The sequence below is a fragment of the Vombatus ursinus genome, unplaced genomic scaffold (genome assembly GCF_900497805.2).
Source record: "Vombatus ursinus unplaced genomic scaffold, bare-nosed wombat genome assembly UNPS02014863.1, whole genome shotgun sequence".
In the NCBI taxonomy this organism is placed as follows: domain Eukaryota; kingdom Metazoa; phylum Chordata; class Mammalia; order Diprotodontia; family Vombatidae; genus Vombatus; species Vombatus ursinus.
In genome coordinates this window covers 20,314,198-20,328,920 of record NW_020954641.1, presented here as the reverse complement: position 1 = coordinate 20,328,920, position 14,723 = coordinate 20,314,198, and the positions used below count along the sequence as shown (strand labels likewise).

Genomic DNA, 14,723 nt, shown 5'->3' with positions numbered 1-14,723 from the left:
ATGCCATCCCTACCTCTCCACCCCATCTTTGGATATCCTTAAAATCCCAAGCAAACTATCTAGGTCCTTTGTATGCCAAGAACCCTTCACTACCATTCAACCCTGCCCATAGCTCTCAAATCTTGGCATGGTTAGGCAACTTTGGGCCCTGAGTATTTTATAATTGTTGTTTGTCCTTCGTTTTCAAGGCGGATTAATGACACCGCGGGGTGATGTCTTGACTTATGCTTGAATTGGATCTAAGTGAGGCAGAGTTGCACAAAGTCATCAGCCTCACTCTCTCTTCTAGCATCAACAAAGTCCAGTAGCAAGACAAAAGTCAAGATGTTTGGAAATGGCTTGAGATGTAGTGGATGAACTTGGTGTCTTTGATGTCTGACCAACCTCTACGCACTTCACAGTGCCTGCTTCAGATGCCCTTCATGGCGGATGAGTTGTTCTCATGTGCCCATTTCACCATGGGAATTCTTCACATGCTTGGGGTAGACATCTCCCTGACTCTCCCATGTGGTTGAGATCTGTTGGTTACTGTCAACCAGTTTTAACCCATCTGCCAAGGTGGTTTACCTCACTGAGGTGTGGCCACTGCACATGCTACAGCTTTGTAAAGCCACAGGTGAGAGTTGGATGGCAGGTGGACACCAAAGGTGGATGAGAAACCCTGAAAAAGGTAAGCCCCCATACTAGAGGTGGTAATCCTCCATGAACACGCCATACAAATCCATACATATTTTATAGTATGGGCAATGAGTACCTTCTTTCCCCAGTGCAATTGTTCACCCAAAACATCACTGTTGGTAAAACTTGGAGAAGGAACAAAAAAGGGTTGGAGTTAGGGGAAGGGCATTAATACATATTTTACCAGATATGGAATTAAGTGCACCACAGTGCACCAAAAACACAGTGACCTGGCAAACTGCAGTTTTAACATGCCCTTGAAGCAAGTCAATATCTTCATAAAATAAAACTGAAAAAATATTTCAGCCTTTATATAAATTCAGATCAAAACCATACTGATCATCTGCTCAGTGGATTCGGTGAAGTACTTACAACTCTCAATCTCCAGGGTGCAGTTCTGTTCATCCAGAGGATATCTGCGCAGGTCCATCATGCAAGCAGCTGTGGTTGTAATTCTAAGGAGGCAATAGAAATGAACACCATTAGTATACCTCATTTCTAAATTAATGTGATTAATGACCTTGAAGGGTGGGGGATAAGATTCTTTGAGAATTGATCTGAGCATCCAGGAACCTGGACTCTAGTACTGGCTCTATCATTATCTATTTGTGTGACTTGGAACAAGTTTTTTTTTTTTTTCTTTTTCTGGGCTTCTTTTTCCTCTTCTGCAAAATGAGATGTTGGGCCTTTATGATCCTTAAGGTTCCTTCCTGATGAAACAAACATACTACAATTCTTTTGATCTCTCAAGTTTTCCCCATGCTCTATTTCATACTTGAGAATCTCCAGTTATAATCTCTATATATTACATATATAATCTATATGTTTTCTTCAATTTTTCTTCCTCTTATTTACCTCTTCCCCAACTACTATCTTCCTTCTCCAACTTCAATATCTGAATTTCTAAGGTTTTCCTCTGGTCAATCATTATTAATATTTCTGCAGTTAATTTTCATTGAACATGTGCTTTAGTATAACTAGTGATGAATTTTCCATTCATACTCTCATTTGGTTTGAGTGACTGACATTTTTCTACATTAACATTCTTTCTCCAAGTAGAAAAAAAACTCAAGGGAAAAAACTAGATGATTACAGAAGAACTAGGAGAACTTTTAACATGTTATCATGTTGAAATGAATATTTTTACTTGAATTAAAATTTACTTTTCCCTTCATTTTTGCCAGCAGGTGGGAAAATTGTGCAAATGTGTGGGGTCTCACTGAGAAATCTGTCTGTCTCTCTATTTCAGACTCACAGCAGGTAATAGAACGGTACTCCTAAATATTTTTTCATAAAATGTTTTAGACTCATATGAGATAAATACATTTAGAGGCAAAAATGGAAAAAAGACTTTCAAATTCCTTTCTATTGATATTGTATTTACCTAAGGCCACAAAGTCTTCCCAAGATCACTCTGGTCTTTCATGTTATTTCTCTCTTCACATTACTTTGCATTTACTCATCTGTGTACATTTTATATGCCTTCAGTAAAACTAAGTTTCTTGAAGGCAGGTACTGTTTTTGTGTGGTATCTCCAGAGCTTAGCAGAGACTCTTACATGAATCAGATACTTAATATTTGTCTAATTTAATTCACTGATTGACTAATTGACCGCTAAACCAGACTAATTATACTAAAACCAGGATTAGTTTCAGGGTGGGGAACCTAAGACAGTAATTTTGTTGTATTTAGAGTATAGTTGATTGATTTTCATACCTTTCTAATCATCATTTTACTGGTACCAAAACCCTGCTTTAGTCATGAAGTTCTGTACTAAGCAGCGTAAGAAGTTAAAAACAAAAAGTAGTACTTTGGTCTTCAAGTATAAAGAGTTACACATTTGAAAGGAACTACATATAGCCAGGCTGAAAGCATTGTGAAGCCTGAAACCATTTTTTTTTTGACTGGGCAATGAGGTTAGGTGACTTGCCCAAGGTCACACAGCTAGTAAGTGTTATATGTCTAAGGTCTGATTTGAACTAAGGTCCTCCTAAATCCAGGGCCGGTGCTCTATTCACTGTGCCACCAAGCTGCCCCCCCCCAAAAAAACCATTTTGATAGAGCTTACTAAGGTTTTCTCTGCTGATTAAAACAGATGACAAACAAATAAACAAAAAATTGCCTTTATGGAGATGAATGGCTACAAACTCACTCACTGTTGAGTCCTATGAACAAGTATATTAATACTATCTGGGGAAAATGTTTTCTATTTGAATTCCAATGTAACGTAAAACAAGTATTGATGTTTTTCTCTTGATGATATTGTTCTTACCTACCCCCATACTCACCTAGACTGAAATGTTGTTCAAAATTCTACCTTACAACAAATAAGCAAACCAGTAATAGCCATTATCAGCTAAGTACACATTTAGTGTTTGGAAAGTTAATATATAAGCTAGGTGCTATTTAGTGCAAATAGCAAATCCCATGAAGTGGTAACACTATACAAATTCACATTGCGTGTTTTCATTGGGCTGGAACCAATTAACATATTTTACGTCATTATAACTTTAAGTAATTTCACCACTTCAGGGAGTTCTTTATTCACAGTAGTTGGGATCCAGGTGTACTTCATTTCTCAGAAGTCATTTATCCATCAATCTCAGCTATCTAGATAATGACATACTTTAAAAATCATAAACTCCACAAGAGCAAAGTTTGTAATATTTACCATATGGTGCTTTGCACTCAGTACACACTTTATAAGTTTTTGTCCAGTTGGAGTGAAATAAGCAAAAAAGAGTACCTGAGCAGCCAAAGGAGATGTGTGTGTTCATGTTCATGCTGCTTATGTTCATGTTCATATTGTACTTTGTCATGAACAAAACAGTTTCCTCACAAGAACCTTGTAAAGTCCATAGTATTAATGGTGTGAGTAGTGTTGTAGCAAAACACTGAATTTGAGATATGGAGACCTGAGTTTAAATCCTGCCTCTCATACTAAATTCCTGTGTGAATGTGGGCAAATCATCTTTCCTCTATTTCCTTAACTATAAAATTAGAAGAGTAAGGTAAAGAGGAGAGTTGGACTGGATGACCTCTCCAGTTTCTTCCAGCTCAAAAATCCTATGATTCTATGACTCCAGTTTTATAGATGAAAAAATTGAAGTTCAGACAACTCAGATAATATACTAAAGTTACATGGCTAGTAGATTACTGATTGACTTGGTCTTGTGACTCTAAGTCAAATGTCTTTTAGACCAATGGTGTCAAACAATGGTGTCAAATGAGGGGTTGCTAACCCATATATAAGCATGTCTGTAGGTATATTGACTTAGTTTTAAAATGTAACATAAACTATGTTTCATTGTATATTTTTTCATTTTATTAAATATTTCCCAATTACATTTTAATCTGGTTTGGCCTGCACACCATAGTATTGCTGGTCCCTGCAGCCTGTGAACTGCTTGTCTGATAACTCTGCTTTTACTCTCTAAGTCCATCAACCAAAGCTCAAACACTTAAATTATAAGTGCCACTCAGAGATTATTTACTCTGATTTTAGATATGCTTTTAACAACCTTAGCTAACTGGTTTCCTGGCTCACAAGGAATCAAAAACAACCAATTGGAAGGCTATTGTTGAAGGCATGTACCAGGAAGTGACAGCTGATTGCAAGTATAGAGATAGAAAAACTTTTTATTTTATTTTATTTTATTTCATTTTTAGTGAGGGCAATTGGGGGTAAGTGACTTACCCAGGGCCACACAGCTAGTGAGTGTTATGTGTCTGAGGCCAGATTTGAACTCAGGTCCTCCTGACTCCAGGGCCGGTATTCTATCCACTGCCCCACCTAGCAGCCCCCTAGAAAAACTTTTTTTAAAAAATACAAATAAATTAAAAGGTAAGAAACTGGACTCAGTATTCAATAGGCAGCCCTTATCTCTAGTATCCACACAATGTGAAGAGAATTAGAAGAAGGTTTCCAGATGGCAGGGTGGACTCCATGTGGAGGATTTATAGGAAGACATGGAAAATAGTTGTAGAGGATGAGAAGGCATGGCTGGGTTGAGATGCCATGCATATTGATTATATGACAGATCTATCAAGTATCCAAGTAACTACTATAAATATTTTGTAGCACCAAATTTCCTATGACTGGACAAAAATCTAACGTGTATGTTAACCAGTTAGCTCTATTATATGAGCTAAAGTCATATTTGTTTCAAATGTATAAATCCAAAATAAAATATGTAAGTTCTGAGCGCAAATCCTTCCAACCTTAAGATTACTCTTATACTGATAAATTATTTTCTTCTTTGTATTCCTGGTAACTCATGGATTAACATTCACCTTTAAATTTAAATATAAATGTAAAAATCAAACCCATCATTATCAAGAAAGCTTATTTTGAGTACAGTTCTTCACTAATTTTCAGAAAAGCTGAAAGGTAAGATACCCAAGCCTCTATTTCTTATTTGCCTTTTGATTTAGAACACAGTAAGATTTTTACAGGGGAAAATCAATAAAAACAAATAACACTTAATGGACTTTTCATGAAAATGCCTACTCCTAGATCTTAAAAAGGTTAGTGTGGAGAAAAAAAAAACACAACACCTTAATCTTTCTTAAATCACTCAACATGTCTGCTAGAATATTATAAAATCAGAGTAGTAATCATTTAATAAGTGTCCCAATTAAGTTTTAGGGTCATTACAAAATATGTTATCACTTACCTAATCCCAAATGAAACCCTCACAGATTCTTGTGGAGAGAATCCTTTTGATGAAGAGGAGATAACAAATGGAGCTTAGGTTTGTGAAAAACCAAGAAGCCCACAATGTGATCTTTGGGATTCAGTTACACTATTGACAGCTGTAGAGGTTAACATTTTGCATTTCTTTCACATATGGATAATTCATCCTCATGGTAGAATGAGGAATTAACAATAACAAAGCTGGATTTGGAGTCATAGGGCTAGATACTATGCCTAATTCATCCATTTACTACCTATGTGGCCCTAGGCAATCAGTCAATCAAGTAGCCTTTAATAAGTTATGAGGTGCTAAGTGCTGGAGATATAAACTGAAAGGGGAAAACACAGTCTTTGGTGTCACTTAATCTCTCTGGTTTCAGTTTCTTGATAAGAAGGTTGGACTAGAAGAACCATGACATCTCTAGTTCTAAATCAATGAAATGAAAGGTCTCAGTTTGCTATTGTGTGTAGCCTTTTAAGTACAACAATGATCATAAAACATAGATTCTAAAATTTTAACACTAAATACATAAATTAGAAGCACTGAATCTTTGAGATAGACACAGATTTCCATCTCCCATCAGCCAATGACATTTTCCCTTCTGATTAACTTAGAGAAATAGTTTCACATCACAAAAAGGTGAATTATTTTGTGATTACATTCTAGGTTTTCTGGGCTACAGACTTAATCAAAGATCTTATATTGCTATGGGATGGCATCTACTCCTCTCACCTCCTATGAATTTTGCATTGTGCCTCTTAAAGGATGATGTTTGGCAATGAAATAGGGGAAAGGACTTTATCTCCCTTGATTTAGACATTATATCTTAATTCTGCCATAATAACAGATCACTGACACTAAAGGAGTTCCTAAAATCGGGAATCAATAGCTATATTTGTATTTTTGTCAAGAATTTTTACCTATACAATAACAGGTACTTTTTAGGACCATAACAGCAGTTAGATTTAACAATTACACTATCATTTCAAGTTTGGATGTGACTAATAACCATTACTGAGAAATAGTATCTAGTTGCATTTACCCCTTGACATAACATAACTCATAATCAAGGAGGTTCATGGGCCAGTCAACAAGGATTGCCTAAAGACTGATAAGAATCAGGCTATGTATGAAAAAAAATATTGTTCTCTGCACAAGATCTCGGTCATAGCCATTACAAGATTGAATACATGGGGGCAGCTAGGTGGTGCAGTGGATAGAGCACCGGCTCTGAAGTCAGGAGGGCCTGAGTTCAAATCTGACTTCAGACCAAACACTTGACATTTAGTAGCTGTGTGACCCTGAGAAAGTCACTTAACCCCAATTGCCAAAAAAAAAAAGATTGTATACAAGGTTCAAAGATTTAATTTTTAGTAAAGAAAACCTAAAATATCACTTTTTAAAGATTATTTAAGTTCCAATGTATATCATAATCTGGACAATGAATACTCTTCAAGTACTTTGTTTTTCCTGTTTGGATAGTTAAACCAAATTCTTTAGAATGATTAGGAATCTTATTTAGAATGCTCTGCAATGCTCCTGGAATGAGATAAATAATGAAATAAATAGCACAGTATCATCCACAAAAGCAAGCATTTGGAGGACATCACCATCTACAAGGAATCCCTCCTCAACTTGGATTCTATGCTTGACCCCTAAGGCAGAGAGGACTATTTTTAGTGAACACAAATTTCCCAGTTATTATATATGTTGTTTTCTATTAATCATTACAGCTTGTCAAATAAGGTTAACTCTCATATTTTATCTTCCAAGGAATATCATTTAATTTTGACAGTGCATAGGAAACACCTTATTTGGTGAAGGAGAACATTTTTAGGTGGCTCTTCCAATGAAATCAAAAGATTTTTTTTTAAATTGATCATCAAAGAGTGAACACAATGGGGTCTTTTATCCCTTTCATTTATCTTTCAATTCCCTGTCTACTAAAAAATATGGACTCTTATGGAATATTATTTACAAAATCCTGATTGTTTCCTCTTATTGCTGACATAAAAGGTGTTATTAATGTGTGCAAATAGTTTTTGTAAAATGTATGTATGTGTTTAAACATGAGAGCAGTGGTCATTGATATTCTCTTGGTCATCTTTTAAAGGTAATAAATAGGAATGTCTGATATTTTTCTTCTCACCACTATTTGGAATTTTCCTTTCCACTAGATACCTTGAAAATCTATCCCTCAATGCCCTCAAAACTGTGTCACCTCCTGCATGAGTTTTCACTGTGTATACTTGACCCAGTCCGGCCACTTTTCCCAGTATGGTATAACTTTGAGTCATGGAACATTATGGTCTCTGAAGAATTGCTATCAGAGATCAACCAAAGGAACCCATGGAGAGCTATATATAGCATACAAGCAATCACAAAGAATTGACCCCAGGGATGCTATTTAAAAAAAAATGTTTGAGCAAAATAATAAAAAAAGAGAGGAATTGTGGTTTGCAGGTTTTATGACAGGAGTAAAGGGCAGCCAGTATAGTCAATAGATAGCCCACATTTTCAGTTGGCACCATATTTAGTTGGTAGGGTGTCAAGGGAAAATAAATTCCCCAGAACATTGGGTAGCCTTTAGGGAGGATATAGATGACAGCAATACAGGATGGACAGGCATGGATGGGATCTGCATTGTTCAAGGGGAAATACACACACACACACACACACACACACACACACACACATCTTGGAGATTATAGATCCATTTGAATGTTTATTACTATTAAATGATAAAGAGAAACCTTTCTCATACTGTGTAGAAAAAAAGATGGTTTAATCATAATCAGATTCTAAATTCTGTTCCATTCTAAGCCAGTCATTTTAATTGGAAATGCATGTTTAACTTTTTTAAAAAAGTTAAAGACTACATTTTAAAGAGATAGAGAACATGACTGATTATTCAACTGTATGACATGCAAGCATATATATGGTTGAAAAATTATGATCAGTTCAATTTGTCTTTTTTATTTTTATTTTTTATCTACTTTTAAACATTGTTAAGTTATATTTTACTGTGCTAATGAGGTTAGACCACATATTCCCTTCTTTCTGAGTAAGTGTTCCTAAATCTGCAAAATTAGTAATGATCTGTGGCTAACTATGCTATGATTCATACTAGAAACTTGTGAAAATTAAGCAAGAAAATTAATCTTAAAAAAATATTCCAAATTTAAGGTTGTGGAGAAAGTAAAATGAAAAACACAATGACTATATCCAGTCTTCTTAGTTTCCATGTCATGGAATGGGAATTGTCCTAGATTGGGATGGTATATGGAAATGTCCTAGATTGGGAGTCATGATACTTAAGTTTTAACTAGAGATCTGTTAGGGCAGTTTGGCTAAGTCACTTTCCTCTTTGGAGCTTCTTTAGTTATAAATTCAGAGTATTTAGCTAGAATACTGCCAGCCTCTTCCAACTTTAACATTCTATGATTCTATTTCCTCTCTTTAAAACATATATTAAAAAACAACAACATGGGGCCACTAGGTGGCTCAGTGGATAGAGCATTGGCCTTGAAGTCAGGAGGACCTGAGTTCAAATCCAGGCTCAGACCAAACACTTGACACTTACTAACTGTGTGACCCTGGGCAAGTCACTTAACCCCAACTGCCTAAACAAAACAAAAACAACAACAACAACAACATGATATTCATTAAGGAAGACAACCACTTTTGTGTGGGACTAAAGTATAGGAACCCAGTAGCTTATTTTGGGCAAATGAAAAAAAAAATCAAATGGAGTTCTTAAAATTCCATAGCCAAAGAGATTATTTCTTAGTATCTCAGTTGGACCATCTTAAGAAGATAGCTATTAAGTTGGTTTTTACTCTCCAAAAAAATCACTAGAAAAGAATTTAATACAAAAAGAATGTACTACAACCTTAATTGTTAATATTCAGCTTTGTTGTCACGCTTCACAATGAAATTGTACTTCTATTGAATGCCAGAATTTGTGACTTTTCCACCTCTGTCCAAATACTCCAAGGACTGGTTAGTCATGGCAACCTAAGTACTTTTTTTATCGTAACATTCTTTCTGTCTTCTTCTCAGAGAGTGGAAAGAACAATGGACTTCAAGTCAGAAGACTTGGTTTTTGGTCTTAGTTTGGCCATTACATAGCTTTCTGCTTTTCAGTATGTTCTTTTACCATTCTGATACTCATTCTTTAAAATGGCAAGTTAACCAACAAAAATACTATAGGAATTCCAAAAATACAAGTGCACAGCCCTCTTAATAAGAAAAGAAAAAGATATAAATAATTGGAAAGATAATCATTGTTCATGGCTGGGGTATATCAATATGACATAAATGCTTGTGTGACTGAAATTAATATGTATTTAGTGCTATGGAAGTCAAATCACCAAAGTGTTACTTTATATAACTAGGCAAAAATTATACATATTTGAAGGAAGAAAACATAAAAGGAAAAATGAAAAAAATAGAAATTATTAGTGCCTAGCATTATTAGCATTAACAGACCTCAAATTTTCTTATAAAGAAGTATTTATCAACACTATTTGGTACTAGTTTACAAAACAAAGAAAAGGAAAGTAGATCCATGGAACAAGAAAAGCGGAGTTTAGAAGCAAGTAAACAGGGTATCTCAGATCACAGGGAAAATTCTAACAGTTTTGTAGAAAATAGATTTGGACTAGCATCTTACATCATATATCACACAAAGTTCCAAATGAATGAATGATCCAATTACAAAAAGTAGCAAACATAATTAAAAAAAAAACCAAAAGAGGATATTGCAAAGGGACACTTTTCACAACTATAGGGAAGAATTCATAACCAAAGGATAGAGATGATTATAGAAGATAAAATATGTAATTGTGATTACATACTTAAAAACTTTTGCACAAATTAATCAATGCAGAATAAGAGAATAGAATAAGAGAAGAAGCTTTTTATAAGGGTAAGAACTTTACATCGAACATCTCTGACAGAAATCTGATATATAAAATATATAGGAAACTAAACAGCTAGTTCTTTTAGGTGAGATTAAAAGCCATTCCCCAGTAGATGTGTAATCAAAGAATACAGTTTTCAAAAGGAAAAATATAAACTACCAACAACCATATGAAATGATATAAATCATTAATAACAGTGATGCAAATACAAACTATTCAGAGGTTTCAACTCATAGCCATGACCTTGGCAATAATTAAAGACAGAGATAATTGATGTTAGAGTGATTTTGGGAAGACAGACACCTTAAAAACATTTTTGGCTAAGCTCTGTTTTGAAAAAACAATTTGAAATTATATGATAAAGGTTACTAAATTGTCCATATACTTTGACTTAGCATTTTCATTCCTGGGCAAGTTGCCTGAGGTCAAAAACTGTAGACCAAATTCTTAATCGCAACTTTTTTTTTTTTGGTATTAGGGAAAATCTAGAAGAAATATATGATCCCTTTGACTGGGGAAACAGATTTAATGTAATATTTTTGAGCTTTAAGCAATAATAAATGTATTGAATTCACTACAACCAGGAGAACAATATACACAATGAATAAAATAGCATAAAGAAGACAATACTAAAAGATATTAGTATAGAGGTTAAGTGCAATGATCCTTGCTTGTGTTCAAGACGACATATACCTTCTTCTCTGTAGAGAGGTGGTATACTACAACTATCAAATATTTCCACTTTTTTGTTTTATTTTTTTTGTTTGTTCTTTGATGAATCATGAAGTTCTTTGATGAATCATGAAGTATTCGGGGGGGGGAAGTTGATGGGAAATGAGTAGAGAGTAACAAATAAAATGAATCAATAGACCATTAACATAAAAAGAAATTTAAAATAAAACAAGAGGCATGAACTAAGCTATTTTTAGGGTCTCTTGCAACTTTGAAATATGGTGATTCCATGAAAATATATTACATAATCTATGGCTCTATATATGTTTCATTTTTACACTATTCATAAATTAAAATAGAGTATTTCACTGGTGTATACTATGTTCAAGTCAATTGTAAAGAATAAATCAGGCCAAAACAAATCAATAAAAGCCTTTCTCCTAAAAATTATATGTAATGCTCTTCTTTTATTGAAAATCTTTTGCACAGTGTTCTGTTTTTGTTCATATATTTGCAACATATTCTTACAATAGAGTATAAGTTCTAAGCATAATGGTGACAACTTGTATAGGTAGAGGGAGTTTCCTCACCTGGGAGTTACTAATATCAATGAAACCACAGCCTTAGTCACTATCACTTGTTAAATACTGTCCTTCTGGCTAAATGAGAACTGGATATATTATGAACTCAAAGAGAAATGGACCAGGTAAGGTTTGAAATCCCTTCTGAATCTTTAAAACCTATAATTTTATGACTTGTTAAAATCTTTTCCCTATTTTCAAGGACCAAATTAAGGTCCTAACTATTTCATGATGCCTTTCCTGATCCACCTACAAGAAATGATTTTTCTCTCCTTAAAGTTCTCCTAGCACTTTTTATAGACTTCTTTTATTCATTGCCAAATAAGCATTACAGCTGTTCCTGTAGACCAGTACTGTCAAACTTAAATAGAAATGGATCCCAGCAGGCCAGACATTGATTCAGAAGATCACAAATGAACATTATCTATACTGTAAGGTAGTTTTATTTTAAAAAATTTTCCAATTACATTTTAATCTAATTTGAGGCCATACTCTGGGATATGGACACGAGTTTAACACCTCTGCTCTAGACTATAAACTCATGGATAATAAAGACTATTTGTGTTCATTTCTCCCTAACACCTAGCCTAGTTCCTTGTACAGAGGAGGGGTTCATAAATGTTTATAAAAATTTAAGAGTTATAGCAAACTAAAATTGCATTGTTCTGTTGGACTTAGTCATATCACTTGAGAAGGAAGGGGATGGAATATGATCCTAACAATTCGACCTATGCCAGAATGGATTGTACTGGTTTAGGAAACAATAGCTTTCCTCTCACTGAAGGTCTTCAACTAAAAGCTGAGTGACCACTTGTTAAGTATCTTGCAGAAAATGCACTTTTTGTTAAGGTACAGGTAGAATTGCATAATATCAGTGTTCTTTCTGTCTACTAGCTAAAATCTTAAGTAAGATCATGCAGAAAGTCCAAGTCTCATATCTAGTATACTAAGTTATTCAAGATACTCATAAATACCCAATGAAGGAATGGATCCTTACATGACTATTTCAGGCCACAAATATTATTTACTTTTCATTTTACTTTTAGTGCTTTAATATCATCCTAATTAACCCTCTGAGATTTGTTATGGTGTTCCTCCCCCTTACCCCTTATTGAATTCCTCCACAGTGCTTCTCACAATGCTAGAAGTAGAGTAAGCATGTAATGACAGTTGACTTGTAGACTCATTGACTGGAATGTCAGTCCACTCTGAGATCTGCTCTAAGACCACTCTGAAATACATTTGGTGTCTTAGGCTCTGCTCTGCTTGGTTTCAACTCTACTCAAGATGCCCCTGCCATGCTCATCACCTCTAATCTCAGCATCATGTTGGTAACTCATGCCTTGATGGACTCCACCTCCCTCAGTCTCTTCTCTCCTCTGTCTGGAGGGCCAGATTTCTCTCAGTGCCTTCCTTTACAGAGGGCAGAAACTGGACTTCTCTGCTTACTCCACTCCGCATCTGCTACTATCCTTGGTTTCAAGTCCATGGAACAAGAACCTTCCTGGTCCACCCCCATTTCCTGTCTCCTTTCTTGTGTTGTCTCTTCCCAGTAGATTGTAAACTCCCTAAGGGCAGGAGTTGTCTTTCTTTTTATGAATTGTATCTCCCCAAGTGTTTAGGGTAGTGCCTGGTGCATAACAGAAACTGGATAAATGTTTATTGGATTGGATTGGATTGAAAGGGATCTTAGAAACTCTTTAGTCTAAACCTTTCATTTATTGAAATAAGCTCATGAAGATTGAAAGTGACTTTCTGAAGTGGCAGAGTTGGGACTAGAATCCAGGGCTCTTCACTCCTAGTCCAGTGTTCCTTGTGCTATGGCATAATGATATGCATGTACATATACAAATAGATAGATAGATAGACAGATACTAAAGAATGTTAATTGCATGCTAACATGTCAATCAGGGAAACTGTCAGTATTTGAAACCTTGCTGTAAAATAATGATACAATGGTACACAAAACACTAGAGAGAGAATACTTAGAACCTACTGGTTTATTTTGCAAAAATGGCGCTTTTCCTGCTTATCTTAACTAGTTTCAATGAAGCAGATCCTCTCTATTTCACTCATTTTAAAATACCCTTACAATACCTATTATTTTCACTTCATATTTGTAAATTTCATTTCATTTCCTTCCCCAAAAACCATTTTTAATGTTGTTTGGGATATAATGGCATCATGGTTAACTATTAAAAATGGAAACTGAGCCAAATAGGTTGCCAAACATTTAAAAAAATGTTTCTCTAGGATCCTTTATAATGACTTCTCTTGGAATTGGGGGCAGGGGAGTGAAAAGTGGGAAGAAGCCTAAAGAGCTATTCTGTTCAGATTTAAAACATGAGCAGGAATTTAGAATTCTTTTCTTAAATCTGGTTTTCCTTCAAACTACATAGATTTTGATATATTATGGGCAACTGAATCCCAGGCATCAACTGAATCATATAATCTTTATCAATCATGCTTTTGTGGTTAATAGTGATAAAAGATGGTAATCAGCTAAGTACTGTGTGTAGTGAAAAATGCATGGAGATAAGGGTCAGAAAACTTTATCCTAGACTTTGCTATGTGATAAATTAACCATATGAATCAACTTCTCCTTCCTGGATTTCAGTTTCCTAGTTCTTCAAATTATCTATTTTATCTTAAAGGCCCTTTATCCTCTAATGTTCTATGACTCTAGCCCAACTCATAAAGCTCACATGACAAACACAACATGGTCCTTAGTGAGGCAGTCCAAAGTGCATATCTTTATCAAGTCCTAGTTTTTGTTTTGTTTTGCCCCTTAGGCAAATTTAAACTTTAGGTAAAGGGGAAAATTACAATTAGGGCTATCTAAAAGGGGAATGGGCTGTCTCAGGTGGTAGTAGACTCTTCTACACTGTAGGTCTTCAAATAGAAACTGGATCATTGCTTGTAACAGGAATTCATATTCCAGTATAGCTGGGGTTAGATGTCCTCTGAAGGCCCAGAGATCTTGTGAAAAATGGTAGTTCTCCTAATGGCTTTTAAGCTTGTTATTATTGCTCACTGTTAACTAACTGACTATGTAAACTCACTTTTATTAGTATTCATATTTTATATAAAAATTATAGACAACACAAACAAAAAGTTCAACTCTATTATCATCAGCCCCAAATAGGTATGAAGTGCTATATAGGTATTGG

At 34.9% G+C, this 14,723-nt stretch overlaps 1 protein-coding gene across 2 annotated transcripts in view; it reads right to left on the bottom strand.

The window, feature by feature from the left end:
- GABRB2 (gamma-aminobutyric acid type A receptor beta2 subunit) overlaps positions 1-14,723 on the bottom strand; it is a 245,171-nt gene that overhangs the window by 107,578 nt on the left and 122,870 nt on the right. For both annotated transcript variants that reach the window (XM_027841694.1, XM_027841695.1), the window contains exon 5: positions 1,051-1,133. In XM_027841694.1, coding sequence (XP_027697495.1) covers positions 1,051-1,133 — 83 coding nt within the window. The remainder of the gene's footprint in view (positions 1-1,050; positions 1,134-14,723) is intronic.